The following is a 16,435-nucleotide window of genomic DNA, read 5'->3' on the forward strand; positions in this document are numbered from 1 at the left end:
GTGTGTTGTGAGATTTAAACTGTCTTTTTAAATTACATTTATTTATTTTTATGTGGGCCTGCATGCTGTGCTGCCTGGCCTGCCTGTTCCAAGAGTCAGTTCACTCCTCCTACCACGGGAGTAACCAGGAGGTCCCGGGATCTAACTCAGGTGTTTGGCGTGATTCGAGGCTCCAAACATTTTGCGGTATACATACACATGATGTGTGAGCCCACAGAATGCGCATGTAGACAGAGCACATGTCCAAAACTGCACAAGTGTTCACGGGGGCGCGCGCGCACGTGCACACACACACACACACACACACACACACACACACACACACACACACGCTATTGCTTGATGAAGTCTGATGTGTGAGCAGCACATCTGCCTACGTAGGGTATCCCCAGCCTAGAGGAAACCACGAAGGGAATCCGACAGGCTAAGGAGGTGGCTGGTGCATCCAGAAGCCATTGTGCCCTGGGCTAGCAACTGGGCGTCTGTGGCTGCAGCATTAATAAGGTACAATTTTTTAAAACTTTGGGTGACAGCTGAGACGCCAGTGCAAAAGCTGACCTATGGCTTATAGCCGTGTCTCCTCTCCTCTTTCTAACCCTCCCTGCTCCTTTCCCTCTAGACCCAGCAGCTCCCCAACTAAGGGTTATGACCCCTTTGGCAAACCTCTATCTCCAAAAATAGTTACACTGAAGATTCATATAACAGTAGCAAAATCGCAGTTATGAAGTAGCAACGAAAATAACTTTATGGTTGAGGGTCACTACAACACGAGGAACTGTATTAAAGGGTCGCAGCACTCGGAAGGGTGAGAACCACTGCTCTAGGAGGACCCCGATCCTCACGCCTTGTTCTTCTAAAATGAAAAACATTTGTTAGTTTTGGATAGCAGGAAGTCAAGGAGGAAACCAGGATGGTTTGCTCCGAGCAGATAGCGAGCCCAGCCAGACATGCCCGGGCCCGCCCGGGAGGCCGAGCCTTGTGAGAGGAACACGGGAGCTTATTTTGGTCTTGTGGAACTGCCGGGGGCTGTGCGCCCGCGCTGGGCAGCTGCCAGCCTCTGGCGGCATCCAGAGGCGCGTCGGCAGCTATTCGCTGTAACAACTATTTTGAAACAGTATTGAGCGAAGGAGGAAAAAGGCTACTAGACTTTAGTGAATGCTGAGGTTACAGAGGACGCAGAGGTGGGAGAGAGACAGCGAGGAGCCCAGGCCTTTCACACCCCGGGGGGGGGGGGAGCTCTCAGGGATATGAGACCACACAGAACCGGGGCTGGGGTGTGTGGACACAGCACATGGCGGGGGTTGGAGACAAATCCTCACGGCCAACTTTTAGGGATCCGGAGGTGCCGATCCCCAAGATTCTAAACCGGCTTGAGGAGGGAAAGAAACCTCGCGTTCTCCAGTCTAGCAGCAGGCCTGGGTGCGGATGGATTACCGGTGGGCCCTTCCGACTGCCTCCAACTGCCCAGTAGGGCTAGATCTCAAGCTCTGGGTTCTTTCCGGCCCGGCCTAAGGGACCCGGGTTACGCAAAATGGAAGGGTGGGTGCGGAGCTGTCTAGGCGCGCCCCTCCCCCACACCGGCCTTCCGGGTCCCCTCGGAGGATCGCCACGCCGTTGTCCTCGTAGGATCCAATTCTTTTCCTCTCTTCTCTTTTTCTTTTCTTTTCTTTCTTTTTTTTTTTTTTTTTTTGAGGGGACGGATGGGATGGAGGGGATGCGTTAAATGGGAAGATCGATATTAAGATCCCCGGATCAATAAACAAAATCAGTGAAAGAAAATAACGAGGAACTCGAATTTCAAGCACTCAGAAAATCCGCGGCTTGCAAGGGATGCTTACACCAACCGAGAACAGGGGCGCTCGCGTCCGGGGGCCTCCGGTTGCCAGCAGCGGTTTCTCCCGAGCCGGGAAGCTCCTCTGTGTGCGTACGAAGCGGGACACAGCTGCCCGCCGCCGGAGGGACCGGAATAACGGGGCTCACCTCAGGCGAAGCCCGGCCCGAATTCGCCGCCGGGTCCCCACCGAGCCGGAGTCTGCGCCCATCCTGCACAGGGCGGCGGGATTCAAACGCGTACTGGATAGAGGAGCGCTGATCGGATCTCCAGGAGATGCGCCTCCCGGCAGCTCCTGCGCCCCGGCGCCTAGCGGCCACCGCGCAGACGAGGACTCAATCGCGGGCTGACCTCGGGTCTCCACCCCGCAGTCAGGCTCGTCTATCTAGTCCGGAGAGCTGCGGAGACCCGGGCTTACCTGGGACGGGCGCCGGCCGAAGCCGGATCCCTAGCAAGGGGGAAATCCCGGAGTTCCCGCCCGCCACCCCCATCCTCCCAGGTCAGCGCGGCCCGCAGGGGGCCAGGCCAGCCCGGCAGTGCGCCCGCTTCCCCTTTCTCTTCAGATGCCTTTGATCCCCGGGCTCTCCGCCGCACCTCGGCTCGGGAGCTGCCTGGGTCGGCCCGCGGGGATCCTGGAAACCGTCCCCGGTTTATCTCCTTTCATCAAGCGGCCTTGGGCAGCCTTGAAACCGCGGAGCCAGTAATTGCTTTTTTCAGGGGGCCCGGTGCGGACTGGATAACAGCCAATCAGCGCCTTGTTTACACTTAGTGATGGACAGCCGGCTGGCAGAGTGCCAACCAATCATGACCGTTTCGCAGAAGCGAGGGAGGCGGGGAAAGAGAGGAGACCACAGGTCTCAGGTTTAACTCCTTTGTGTCCACGCAGGGGAGAGACTGGAAAAATCCAAAGGAATATCGCTGTGTCGTTTGGCATCTACTTAAATATACCCCCCCACCCCCAAGCACACACAGAAAAAGAGAAGCAGAAATTATGTATTCATCGCCACTAAGACATCACCTCTACTTCTTGAGAATAAATAACATTTGGGTAGGCAACCAAATCCTAACCGAAATATTTGCTTGCAGAATATTTTAAAAAGCGGTTTGATTCTGATTATGATAAAAGAGAATTGTTTAGAGGCTGCTTCCCATTGTAGAGAGAATTTTGCGAATGTGCAGGGACAGGCACTGAGAAATGCTAAGCATGGTTTTTCACACCATGACAACCACCCCTAAAATTACCAAGTGAAGATATTTTTAAAATGTAGGGGTCGATAGAAAAAGCAAATCCTTATCTCGGAAATGGAGCCTCGGTTTTTCACTTCGATGGTTGCTGCTCCGCAAAGTGTGTCGGAGGGAGATAATAATTGAGCGGACAGAGAGATGGCTGAAGAAGAAAGGTACATCTGCCTCTTAGGCAGGAGGAGGAAGGGCATTTATGGAGCCTTGTGGGCGTGCCTCAGGCCGAAGCGTATTCCTACTTTGGGCGGGGGGCGCCTGGGAGTGGAGGTACAGCGGGGCAATTCGGAAATCCGCGCTTGGAAGTTGGGCCTACGTGTAGGAGGTTCCGCCACCTGCCAGACAGACCCTCGGTATGGACAGGGCATCTGGTTTACAGCATGAGGCTATTTCTTCTATTTCTTCCTTTCTATTCTGTGCAAACAAACAAACAAAAAAACCCAAACGTTACACCTGACAAATTATAGAAAAATAAAACCCCAAAATCTCCCCTGGACACGGACACGCGCTCTCACTCCCGGGTGCTCCTCTCCCGCCCTGCGCCACCACATTCCCATTCAGCAGCAATGATCTGCGCAAAGGAGCTGCGCAGTCGCTGGGCTTGAATTAGGCGCCATCAGGCTTGGTAGTAGCCCTGCTGCTCCCTGATTGGCAGCTCCCTGGCCCGGCGCCAGCCTATTGGGAGGCCTGTTTACGCCGAATGAGTGGCACGAGCTCAGGGCCGTGGAGGGCCGAGCGGCCAATCAGCGCTCCGGCTGCTCCGGGCTGAGTGGCACGAGCTTATTAGTATGCAGGGCCCGTGGCTCGCCGCGCCGGGCTGCAGGTTTGAGAGCCGCTCTGGATGGGCTCGCTAGAGTCGTTGTTGTGGAAGCCGTGCATTCACAGTGCAACAGTCAGCACATTGAAAATACCAATAGGAATACAAACCAAAGTCACATTTACTGATTTAATTGTATTGCATTCAATTGTATCCAGGAAACAGCCTCCAGTAAGTAACTCAAATTGCTTTCATTTTAAATTTTTTTTGTATTTTTATTATTTTATTATTTTGGTTTTTGGGGGTTTACATTTTTTAAGCAGAAGAAATTCAGGATTGTGATGTTAAGAAATAATAGAGCTTCCCTTTTAAAATCCGTTATGCTGTTGAAAGGCTTTTTTAAAAAAAAAAAAGATGGACTGTATATATGAGTACGATATTATTTTTCCTCTGAAAAATTTTATCGATCGGTTTAAAATTCCCCCTGTAATGCGTCCTTGCTTTGCTCTGAGCGCTTGTTGTCTCGATCGACACCCTGCATTAAAAATAAATTATCGAGACAGGACAGAGACCGCCAAGCTTCGTTCAGCAAGAGCCTCGCGGGTAGCCCCGAATGGGCAAATAGTGATAGCTCAGCTCTGGAGGAACCGCGGGCGAACCCCAATTATTTGCTCCCCCATCTTACTCCCCTCCCCCAGCAATCTTGAATGGGATCCGCCCGGTCGTTCTGTGGCGCAGGGAACGGTCGGCTCTCCGTGGCCACGGTCGTTGCTTTCCGGGCCTCCGTGAGGGGACAGGAGATTAGAGGGGTACTGGCAGGTTTTCAGGTTCCGCTCCCCACAGACTTAATTCTTTTCAGAACATTTCCTTCCCCCCCCCTTCTGGAAGAGTTGGGGTGGAGGAGGGGGGCTGAGCAGTGGGGCGTCTTCATGCGGTGCCTTGTGGGCAGCACGCGGGCTCAGGCCACGACCCGCGTGGCGTGGTCCGGGGACCGGTTCATCCCCCAGAGCGGGGGTCTTGCAACACCCAGTCCCCCGTTCCTATCTGGGCTGATGGGGGGGAGGGCGTTTCGCAGGGAGCGGGTTGTGTAGCGACGCTGGAGCCCTTCGCTCCCGGCGCGCTCTTGGCTACGGCCTGGCCTTGCAGGCCCCATTGCGCCCACCCGCGAGGGAAACTCGGCAGGAGGGAGCCCACGGACCCCAGAGCTTGGCCTCCACCGGAGGACAAAGGCGTCTCAGACCCGGCGTTTAGATGCGAAATTTGAAAACAAAGCAAACCTTGAGCTGGGGGTACGAGTGCTGGCCTAGCCTCGGGAGGGACCGCAGTTCTGGGGGTCACGCCCAGCCACCCGGGGGAGGATTTCTGGGGTTCGGGTTCTTTAGAGGTGCTCTTGTCGGCTACTCTCCGGCCGCGCGCGGCTCTCTGCCCGCTGCCACTGTTCCAATCCTGCCCGGGGTCCATTGCGGTGTCCTGACCCGGGGTTGGGCTCTGGGAGGCCTCGGAGTCTCCGGACTCGGCGAACTGCTGCCCCTCAGCTTCCGGCCGCGGTTCTCGGACTCTGGCCTCAGCTTCTGCCCTTCCTGGCTCCGTTTGGAGCCGGGTCTCCCAGGCCCAGGGCGCGAGCAGACCGGGGCGGCGCAGTAGCTCTCGGGCAGGACGGAACACAAAGAAAAGTCCCCTCCAGTTTGGCCAGAAGCACAGCGGCGGGTACCGGAGGCATAACCCACCCCTTGTTTGCGTAGAAAGTCTAGCAGGCTTGTGAGAAAGGCACGGACAAGCCGGCGATCGGCCCGCAGGGGGTGGAGAGGAAGGCTGCTGCGTGAGCTCAGAGCCCGCGTCCCGAGAATCGCGGGCAGCCCCCACTTTCGCTCCTACTTTGAAATGTCTTACTGGGGGTGGGGGCCCAGAACAAAAGCCCAGCGCACACGACTCCCCCGGAGACCGTCGCGAAGCCTTGTACCGCGCGCGCAGCCTCCGACCCAACTTCGGCCCTCGGCGCCTTTGAAGCCGCAGGTTCCTGACCTCCCTCCCCTTCCTCCTTTCCCTTTGTCCTGCCCGGCGCCCTCCGGGGTTCGAGAGGCGCCGGCCTGGGTAGGGGCACGCAAGTCCCTCTCCAGCCCTGGGCAGCCCCTCCCCTAACCCCGGCGCCTTCTGCGCCTCGGCCCTGCTCGAGCCTTCATCGCCTTGGCTATCGCCGAGTAGGCCCAGCGCGAATTATTTGTTGTACCCGGGGAGAGTGAAGCTCCCCAGAGGGAAGAGAGCACCAAACCCCTTTGTATGCAGTTTGAGCACAAAGAGAAGTCTTTGTGTAGTCCCGTTTATTTACAATGCAAAATTCTCCGAATAAATATTAAAAAAGCTTATCAGCTGAGCAAATATGTATTCACTTAATACATTATGTTTTCGGTTATAGATTAAATCAGACACAAAATAGTGTGCAAATAAGACACTGTAGAACTCAGAGCATAAAATATAGCAATTTTAAATGGTATTTACGAAATAGAAAACATCTTAATCGCTTTGTTGTCACGGTGGGATGGCTTTTAAAAAGGTTTTGATTGTCTGCAAAGTTCACAGTTAAGAGTATCTCCGTTCTGTTGGAACCGAGACGAAGTGTTAAAACAATGCATATTTCGGAAATAAGGAGAGAAGTATTCGAAATGGAGGAGGGTCGAGAGACTTTGGTCGCACGTGCATGGTGGTTGTACAGTTTATTTCGCTTGCTCGGTTGCTCCTCTCGGAGTTTGAAATTGTCTCCGATTTCGCCCGGGAGCAGACTTCCGCGGTGGGAGGGGTAGAAGAAAAGGGAGAGGAGGGTCATTTTAAGCCAGCCCTGCCAGAGATGGGAATGGAAGACCCGAGGACCGAGGTCTGCTGGGACCCCGACGCAGGAGAAGGCTGAGCTGTGCTTGGTCTGTGCTCCTTCCCTGCAGGGTCGACCTAGGTGCCACGCGGGGAGAACAGCCTTGGTTAGGTGATCCCGAGCAGGCGCTGGATGGAGAAACATTGTGGCCGATTTGGGAGGCCCAGAGAAAACAATTTCTGACTCTCTGAGCCCCCTCCCCCCCAAACCCCCAATCCGCAGAGGAAGATCCTGGGCGAATTTGATTGGGGGGCGGGGTGATTGTTCCAGCCTCACCGGGAAGCTCCGGGCTCGGGGACAGCAGGCCAGGCACTGCGGCGTAGCGGCCCAGGTGATGCCGGCGGCGGTCGAGGGGTGCCCGGAGCCCAGGGGACGCCAGTCTGGGGTTGTGGCACAATGCTGGGGTGGGGGGGCGGTCCCACTGGTGCTGAGTGGGGGACGACATTCAAAAGAATGGACTGAAAGACGCATGGGGGGGATGGGAGAGAGGAGAAAAGGAAGGTTATTTAAAAAAGAACTCTTGAGTTACAATCAATAAAATTACTCGCTTAATTAGCATGGTTATTCGGTTAAGCGGAATGTAGTAAAAGCTGGACCTCAGAAAGACAGGCGGGGATGGGGGGGGGCGAAGCGTGGACCCCGGGCTTTTTCCTCCGAGACACCTTTGGGCAGCGGGGGAGGGGAGAGGGTGTGCGTGTGTGTGTGAGTGTGTGTGTGTGTGTGTGTGCGCGCGCGTGCGAGTGTGCGTGATGGCTTCGCAGATTTGGGTTTTTATCACCCAGCGGAGCCAGCAGCCTCTTCGCAACGGCGCCTTCGCCGCAGGGACTCTCAGGGACCAGAAAGGGAAGCTGCGCGCAGCGCGGTTGGGTTGCCTCTGGCTCTTGCAGGCCAAGCGTGGCTCGGACGGTGCGTGTGTGCTCGCGGACCCGCGTGCAGGGCGGCTCCAATGACCCGGCGCGTAAGCGTGTGCAGTAGGGAGTCCTCCGAGCGCTCCCAGCCTCGCTGTCCGGTCTGGATGCCACACTGGTTGGCGCGCGAGGAGGGGGACCGTAGCAGGAGGGGCGGGTACCCCGGGCGAGAAGAACCCCCTAGTCACCGAGTCTCTTCTGCTTGCCTCTGCAGACCATGGACCTGCACGGCGGTCGCCGGCTCGGAGCGCGGCCGCCCGCGGAGAAGCCCAGTCCGCCGGTGTGCTGACCGGCTCGGCTGTCTGTGCCTCCGGTGACCCCGGACACCGCCTCCTGCGCGCCGCCCGCGCGCCGCCTGCACTCCCAGCCGTTCCCAGGCCCCGGCCACGCTGCTTGCTGGAGGCGGCGGCGGCGGGCCGGGGCCGGGGCCCGGCATGGATGGCCGAGACTTTGCGCCGCCGCCGCCTCATTTGCTATCGGAGCGCGGGAGCCTGGGCCACCGCAGCGCCGCCGCCGCCGCGCGCCTCGCCCCCGCCGGCCCCGCCGCGCAACCGGCCGCGCATTTCCAGCCCGGAAAGTACTTCCCGTCGCCGCTGCCGATGGCTTCGCACACAGGTCAGTGTCCGGCCGGGGCGGGTGCGGTACGGGATGCCCTGCCGCAGCCGGAAACAGTGCCCAGTGCCAAGAGCGCCGGCTCCTCCGCTTTTCGGAGCTTCGGTTTCATTTCCCTGCGCAACGCCGAGCGGGCCGCGCTCACGGGCTTGCCCACGCCGCTTCCAGCAGTCTTTCCCGGGCTACCCCAGGTCACGCAGGGAAGCCCGAGAGCAGTCATCAAACCAAGCCTTCAACTCCTAGCCAACCTCCCCCACCACTTTCTGCAGAAGTAAATTCTGCGGAAGCCTCTTTTCTGCATTTTGCATTCACCTCGTTAAGACGTTCAGCGTCTGAGACACCGTGGCGCTTTCTGCAGGGACCGAACGACTGTGTGGCTGGGGGAGGGGGCCAGGGCGCGTCCGGCCCGCGGATTAGAGAGCCGTGTGCGCCCGGGGAGCGCTAATGGGAACTGCTAGTGTAAGACGAGAAAATCCTGTTTCTATATAAAGCCTTGAAGTGTCAGGGCGAGAATGGGTTTGCAGGGGATGCATGCGCTTTAACAAGTGCCTCTGGTATCCTGCTAACGCAGGGGCTAAGCGTGGCCCGAGTACGGACCGCACATCCCGCACCGCGGGAACTCAGAGCGGCGCTCTGCTCGGGATTTCGGTGCAGGCGAGTCCGGGCTCTTTAGCTTCAAGACCAGAGACCCTGTGCTGTTCTGATCATTCCCGACACGCCCCCGTGTTGCGGCCCACTGATGTCCCCTTCCCCAGGGGTCTGTCCTTGGTAGCGCTGACCCAATCTCTGGAGCGAAGCCGCAGCTGGCGGGGAAGTCACTGACCAGCGTGGGCGGAGCTGGGGGAGCCTAAGGGACTGCGCGTGGACCTGCCGGGTCACCCTCGCAGGTCGGCTTGCTTTTGTTTACAGTTTATTCTAAACATCAGAAATATTATTTGCTGCTTTATTTTTCAGTTTGGCAGTAACGGTTATTATTATTAGCTTGATGAACCGTGAATAGTAATAAAATTATATCTGCTTTAATGGGATTACAATTAGTGTGTGGATTAAAACGGATGGCAACGACAGGGCTAGAAGGGAAAATATTGGTAGGAAAGGCAGTCAAAAAGGAAAAAAATACCACATTTTCTTTTTTAAAAAAATCCTTGAAATTGCTTAATTACTAAAGGGCCTTCAGTTTTTCTGGCACGAGGTTAGTCTGAGTATGCAGCCCTGGGCTAGAGTGGCCAGCCTCCTGCTCGCGGTGAGCCCGCTTGCCTTTCCAGCTGGATCCTCAGCGAGGCTTTGCCTTCATCTCTGTGGCCCCCTTCTTTTTCTTTTTCCTCTCCTTTCTCTCCATTTTTACCCCTTCTAGATTTATGGCTGGAAAGAGAAAGGAAAGTACTCGACTGATCAATTGATGAATTTAAAATATCTTTCCCCTATATCCTTGAGGTTATTGTCTATTCTTACCGATGCACCGAGATGCTGCCCACTCAGCTCTGGCCCATTGGGGAGGGGAGGGAAGACTTTGACGCGATGGTGGCGGCAGCAGGGTCAGTGCCCAGCTTCCCCACCAGCCTCAGCTTCTAGTGACAGTCTGCAGGGTTGAGGGTCTGAGGGATGCCTCTGCCCTCTTCCTCCAGTGTGCAGTGCCCTCCAGCCTGGTAGGTCATAGTGCTGCAGAGAGCAAGTTTCCACAGCAGTACCCAGGCTGGCTGGGGCTCTGCCCCTTGGGGGGCAGCTAGGCCAAACCCAGCTCCCTATCAGTTTGGGTCACTGCTGCCTCCTGCCCCCAACTCACCGACCGGCCCTTAGCCCAGTCAGCTCTTGGGCAGCAGCCATTTCTTCTTTTTTCCCCCCCGTGTTTCCAGATCTGGGTAATGCCCAGTCAGGTAGGAATGTGGCGAAGTGGCCTGGACCTTTGTCTTGCTCATGCTAACTTGGACCACGTGGTTCTTGGACTACAGGCCACAGAGAGCTGTGAGAAACTGTACCAGGTCTTAGTCTGTGACCCCACACTCTTCCTGGTTCCTGGGGGCCCTAGAGGGCTCCCTCTTTCAGTGCTGGAGGGGCCATGTGTCTCCTGCTTCCCAAGGCTCAGTTGTCATCCCCTTGGGCACCAGAGGAACCCATTGTGTTTGGAGATGCTGGACTGGGTCGCCATGGGAAGCCCAGCCGCGCTGTATGGGTCTGGAAGCCTTTTGCGACTGTTAAGAGCCAGGATAGCCAGAATCCCGCGTTCGTTTTTAGAATCTTGCTACACGTATTTTTAAAAACGGGAGTTATACTCAATTCCCCTGTACTTTAGCCTGCGTCTGTGTGGGTCCTCATTTAGAAAGAAAAAAAAAAGTTAAGGGATTTGCCTTTAGATCTTGAGTGTGGATTTCATGTGCGGATTTCCAAATGGCCACCTTCTTCTATTCTCCCTCTCCCTGTGGATGGCCTTGGCCCACAGGCCAAGGCTGCAGTAGTTCAGCCTGCCCCTCCCTGCCCCAACTGCTGAGCCGAGAGCAAAACTGCTGGGGAAGAATCTTCCCTGAGTCTGCATAGGATGCAGACACCCCCCCCCCCCAGGAAGGGCCTCCTTGTATGGCATGCTCTTCCCACCTGCCTAGTCAGGCTGGGCTAAGGGGTCTCTCCACTTCCTGTCCTGCTTCATTCCACCTGGTACTTTGATGGTGTCAGCTTGCAGGACCCTAAGGGTCGATGTTTGGGGTGGGGGGTGGGGGTGATGGGCTCCAGGGCGTCTTCCATTGTTTTCCCTGAACTGAAAGTGCAGTAGCTTTACATCCGAGCTGTAGGTTTATGGTAAAGCACTGCTCCCTTAACCTTGTCACCGAGAGGTGCAATTAAAATGTTTGGAACCAGTATTTTTAGTTCAGTGTTAGATTTTTTTTTTCTTTTTTGTCTTTAATACAGATGGTCCGGAGGCAAAGCTGTGAAATCTAGGGATGGGGGGGAACACACACACACACACACACACACACACACACACATACACACAAAGGAAAAAATCGACATGAACTAATCTAGGTTTTCTCCTCCGTGCTACTGCCTGGAGTTACTTGGGGGGATCTCTTCTCTCCCCGGGAACGGGTTTAATCGGGAGGCAGCTGGCTTCGGGAGAAACTCGGGAGCTGTGTGCTCGAACACCCCTCCCCCTTTCCGGCTGGGTCAGCTCCTGTCCTATCCTCCTAGAGTCACACCCCCTCCCGCCCCCGGGGCTGGGGCTCCACCAAGGGGCTGGTTCACTTCTTGGTGTGAATCCTCTTTTTGGACTCGTCCATCCCCTTTGGCTTTGGGGTGTGATCCAGCTTGGCCTGTGCAGCCATTGGCCTGTGCAGCCATGTGTCTTGGCTACAGCTTTGGGGGGGCGGGGGGGAGATTCGGGCAGGCTCTTTCTGGAGGGAGACTGCCAACCTATTTCCTGTTAAAGGCGCTTTGGATGACCAGGTCTCCGAAGTAAAATAAAACAATCAACCACCCAAACTCTGCCTAGCCTCACAGATTTAAAATATAAATAAATAAAAAGACAATTTCCTGTGTAAAAAAAATAAAAAAAAGACCCCATCAAAGGTGTCCCTCTCATCATGAGGGTGTTTTTTTTTTTTTGTAAAGAAAAAAAATACATTTTCGTAAATACCTCATTAACTCCGCCGCACGATAGAGTGTCTCTGCAGCAGTTACCAACATTAAGTAGGTGTGAAAAGAGTTACTTTCCGAGCTTCTATCCATTCTGCTCCGCAAGTGACAGAGCTAGACATCAAAGCTACCGCTGTACCCAACGGAGCCGCGGGGATCCGGGAATCTGGCGGCTGCATAGACTGGGCCGGCTGCGTCAGCCGCGCCCGCTCCACCAAAGCTGTTTTTGGAATGTGGGTTTTTTCTCAGTGGGGCCTACGCTGCCACCATGTCTGATTATTCCTATAGGGGAAACATCGAGTTCTCCAGTGGAATATCCAAGGCATGTGAGCAATAGGGCGAATTGGTGGCCGGGGCGAGAGTGACACGGTGCAAATAGCACATCTCCCCGGAAAATACGGCACCCCCAAACACTACTCGGTTATTCTTAGAAATCTCCCTCGGTTCCCTGTGAGACAGAGTTCAGCAGCCCGCACAGACAGGGCAGAAACGCATAGGAGGCAGTTAGGATAACATGGATGTGGCTAAAAATACCCCTCAGAAACACACATAAAAAAGCCAAATCCAACAACAGAACGAGCTAAAAATATTCCAGGCTTTGGCAAAAAGCACAGAGTTAAATAAATTATACAAGAGCCATTCATGGGAGCAAGTTGACTTTCTCTCTTACGGGAACTTGGTTCAAGCTAATAAAAATAATAATTTACTAGCCACTGAGCTTTGCATGAGTTTAAATTTAATTGGTGGGGCTTCTGGCGTTTGTCACTTCTTGGCGATTAGTGGGCTTGCCCTGGCCTGGGGCAGGGTGTGTGTGTGTGTGGTGGGGGTGGGGTGCTGAGGCCAGGGTCCCAGGCATCGGAGAAGGGTCTCTGGGGAGCAGAATTCGGTGCTAATACAGAAGGCCAGAGGAGGCAGGAGGCTGCTTGGGGTTCTATCCAGGAAGACAGAGGAGGAACAAGCAAAGCTTGGCTATTTTAATTTGATAAATGATTGTACACCTTTAAGAGTGTGTTTTAACAATCAAGATACACTCCAGCAAGTTGATAGGATGTTCGCTGTCAACTTACATATGTCATCAGAGCAGGCTGTGAACATAAATAACTCGGGAGCTTCAGGAGGCTCACGGGCTCTCAGAGGGGAGGCAGCAGGTCGCACCCCAACCTCTCACCCCCTACCCCCACCCATTCTCTGTCTGTGTCTGGAGGTCCTAGGCGGAGGAGTGAAGGGATGTGGGAATGAATGCTTCTTTCTGTTTGTGAGACTGGGTTGGGACCATCCTCTCTGAGGAGGTCTCTCTCCCGCCAAAATAAAAGGAACCAGCCAGGACTTCTTGTTCAGAAAAAACCGTGTGGACTTAGGCAGTGGATTTTTAAGTGAATCCAGTTCCCTGACATTTTAAACTTCCACTCTGGTGTGAGTGTCAGGGTGGCATCCTTGGCTCTCTCGTTCTTCCCTAACCAAACACCCCCTAACTCCCCATTCTACTGACCCCTGCAACTCCCCCAAGGACTACATTTCCCAGAATGCCTTGGTCCAGCTCCAGACTCTGAACTGGGAATTCCCAAGCACAGATGATAAAGTTCAAACACTACCACTGGGAATCAGGGCTTTCCGGGCAGCGGAAGGGAGCCATGGTGGTCACCCCAGTGCCTCTTTGCCCTTCTTCCTCTGAGGCCCCAGGAGTCCTGCCTGTATCCTCTTTACCACAAACATCTGACTCTTAAGTCCCCACAGTGGTATAGGCTGCCCTATCCCCTGGATCCTGTGCAGATTGATTGTGGAGGCCAAAGTCCCGAGAGAGTTCTAACCTACCTCCTCACCCCTGCTGCCCCAGCTCAGCCTGCTTCGGAATCACGTTGGAGGGGCCTAGGGGCCCTGTCCTCAGCCTGGCACAGCAGGGGAGGTCTCTGCCTGGGGAGTCCTTGAGGAAATGCCTTCTTGCAATATTGACCAATATGACTCTAGAGATCTCCCAAAGAATCCCAGGACGCAGCTGCTGCCTCCGACCCTTTGGCAGGCAGGTCCCTGAAACTCCTTTATCCAGAGGTTCTGAAGTCCCTGATCCTGCAGGGGAGGGAGGTGGCCTGCCCAGGAGGCCTCCAGATTGGGTGTGTGTATCTCCTTGGTTTCAGACAACCGGTGAGCTAGCTTCAGGATTCAAAGCACGTGCCTTGTCTCTTTGGCAAATTAGGTGACTTACTCTGTCCCATGTCCAACCCCTTTGCCTGCCAGGGAACGTCTCCCCTGGGGTTCCTGGTCCCCATTAACCTCTGGGACCTCATTCTCCTCCCCAATAGACATGGTGTAACAAGCAAAAAAAAAAAAACAGAATCACAACCACTGTGCAAGGCCTAGAAAATCACCTCTCAGCCCCACCCTGCCGGTAAGGAGCAGGGCCTCGAAGGGCCTCCGGCATGGGACGGCACTCCGCTTTGGCTCCGACGCTCTGCCCGCTGACGTTTTTATGGGATAATATACCGTTTAGATCACGCAGGCCTATTTGTCAGTGGGCTGCCCCTGTTTGTCGTAATATATAATACCACTGCCTCCTGTGGCCCTGCGAGCAGCTGCCACCGTAGGCGTGGGGCGTGGGCTCAGGGGAGGTGTTAGTGGGTGCCGAAGAAGGGGACACCCTTGCCCCGTTTCAGGACCAGCTCTGGGTTCACAGTGGACCTCACGCCTGGTGGAGAGGTGTCCAGTGTCCAAGCTTAGACACATCAAGCCGCTGCTTGTAGGCTGCAGCTGCAGCTGTCTACATGATTAGATTCCAGATTCTGTGGGCCAGGAAACATCTCTTTCATTATGACCTGGGGGAGCGAACAGGTGGGTTGGCTCCTGTCCCTTTCCCCCCACCCCCAGCCCCAACAAAGAGTCCAGTGTCTGAATGGGAAGGCTTTTCGGCTGGCTGGAGACACTGCTCACTCCGTTATTGGTAGAGTATCCACTGCGTGCCTGCCGCTGGGAAGAAAAGGCAAGCAAAGCAAAGAGTGGGATCCTACCTCGGAGCAGGGATGCGATTTTTTTATTCCCCCAGGGGAAGACTGGAGTGAAGGATGATTGTGCTTCTGAACTACACATGGGGGGTGTGCAAGGCAAAGAACAGGGTGATTCTGGGGTGTCCTGCCCAAAGAGCAGAATCAGCCCGACTAGTAAGAAAAGAACCCGCCAGATATAGTCCTCGTGCGAGAGCTGGGCTCTCTTTCCCTCACCTGTCCGTCCTTTTGTGGTAGAACAGGGGGGCTTGCTTTCCCTGCCTTTTGCAAAGGCTCCAGAGGAGGATCCACGGAGGGTTCAGGATGGGACTGGACTCCTCAGGGCCAGCAACCTGGGAGTGGGACAGGACAGGGTGAGGACTGCATTGAGGAGGATGTAGGAGCCTGAGGTGAGCACCCAGGACACTGTGGAGAAGGGGATTCCCTTTAGGGTGGGTTCCCTTGTAGGCCTGGCAGGTTTTCTCCCCTTTTCGAAGCCCAAACTACACACCTGGATATAGCTTCCCAGCCAGCAGCTGCCAGGTGACTGACACACACACACACACACACACACACACACACACACACACACACACACACACCCCAAGCATACATGTGACAGTTCACACCTGCTCACTGTTCTCAACCCTTTGGGGTTCACATCCCAGTGGCCGTGGCCAGAGCCATTGTCATCCAGTGACAGTGAGTCCTTTTCCTCTAGGGCTTCCTGGATCACCCGCTCCAGCCTTTGATCTCTGCCACCTACTGATGGAGCAGAACTGCAGGCCCTGTGACCCTCTGTGACACCACCCAAGGCCTCCCCTAGATGTCTGCTAGTGTCGCTAGTGTCGTGAGCCCCCTCAGCTTCTCCGGGCACCCCATGAAGTTGGCCCTGCCCTTTTCTGAACTCCTTTTCACAAAGATGTCCCCATGTTGAGCTGACCATGAGCAGGAGGAGTGAGCCTATTCCTCCTTGCCGGGTTGCTGGTCAGTCCCCACCTTAACCCTCTGCCTACTTCATGCTTGGCCACCGAACCTAGAGATGCTGCCCGGGCTTAGCTCTGCTGTCTCCCTCTCAGATGCTATGTCTACTTCACCACAAACATAAACAACTCAGCAAAGTCCTTCCCCAAAGCTCTTCTCGATTCTCTTGACTTTCCACACTCCGGTTCCTCTGCTCGTCCTTGCTAGCTCTCACTGTCTCCGTTCGAGGTCCCTGTGCCTGTTACAGAAGGACTCACACTCAGCCTGCCCTGACTCAGCCCCCTGCTTCACTCCTCTCTATGCAAGGCCCATCTGTCCCTAGCTAATGACCTGGCCTCTAGAGTCCTGGCCCCTTCTTGCCCTGTGCCAGGCCCCCTCAGGCTCTGCCAGTTCCGTGTACCAAAGTAGCCTCTCTGACCCGGCCAGCATTTCTTTTTTTTTTTTTTTTTTTTTTTTTTTTGGTTCTTTTTTTCGGAGCTGGGGACCGAACCCAGGGCCTTGCGCTTCCTAGGCAAGCGCTCTACCACTGAGCTAAATCCCCAACCCCCGGCCAGCATTTCTATGCACCATATCACCCCCAGGTCATCGGGTCACCTTGTGGGAAACTTGCCTGGAAACCAACCCCCATTTTGAGACGTTTCACAA

The 16,435-nt window shown here is 55.1% G+C and overlaps 2 protein-coding genes across 5 annotated transcripts in view; one reads left to right on the forward strand and one right to left on the reverse strand.

Annotated features, from left to right (window-relative positions):
- The first annotated feature begins 3,881 nt into the window (after positions 1-3,881).
- Bahcc1 (BAH domain and coiled-coil containing 1) overlaps positions 3,882-16,435 on the forward strand; it is a 61,207-nt gene continuing 48,653 nt past the window's right edge. For all 4 annotated transcript variants that reach the window (XM_087575083.1, XM_087575086.1, XM_087575085.1 and 1 more), the window contains exons 1-2: positions 3,882-4,058; positions 7,813-8,213. In XM_087575083.1, the coding sequence (XP_087431209.1) occupies positions 8,033-8,213 (181 nt within the window). In that variant the 5' untranslated portion in view covers positions 3,882-4,058; positions 7,813-8,032. The remainder of the gene's footprint in view (positions 4,059-7,812; positions 8,214-16,435) is intronic.
- On the reverse strand, positions 6,132-8,430 carry LOC148003214 (uncharacterized). The gene is made up of 4 exons (XM_087575175.1): positions 8,244-8,430; positions 7,787-8,191; positions 6,967-7,148; positions 6,132-6,767 (listed from the first exon to the last, which is right to left on the reverse strand). Exons 1-4 carry the CDS (start codon positions 8,428-8,430, stop codon positions 6,645-6,647), a joined length of 897 nt encoding a protein of 298 aa, XP_087431301.1. The 3' UTR covers positions 6,132-6,644.

This window comes from Rattus norvegicus, chromosome 10 (genome assembly GCF_021556685.1).
Source record: "Rattus norvegicus strain SHRSP/BbbUtx chromosome 10, alternate assembly SHRSP_T2T, whole genome shotgun sequence".
Lineage (NCBI taxonomy): Eukaryota > Metazoa > Chordata > Mammalia > Rodentia > Muridae > Rattus > Rattus norvegicus.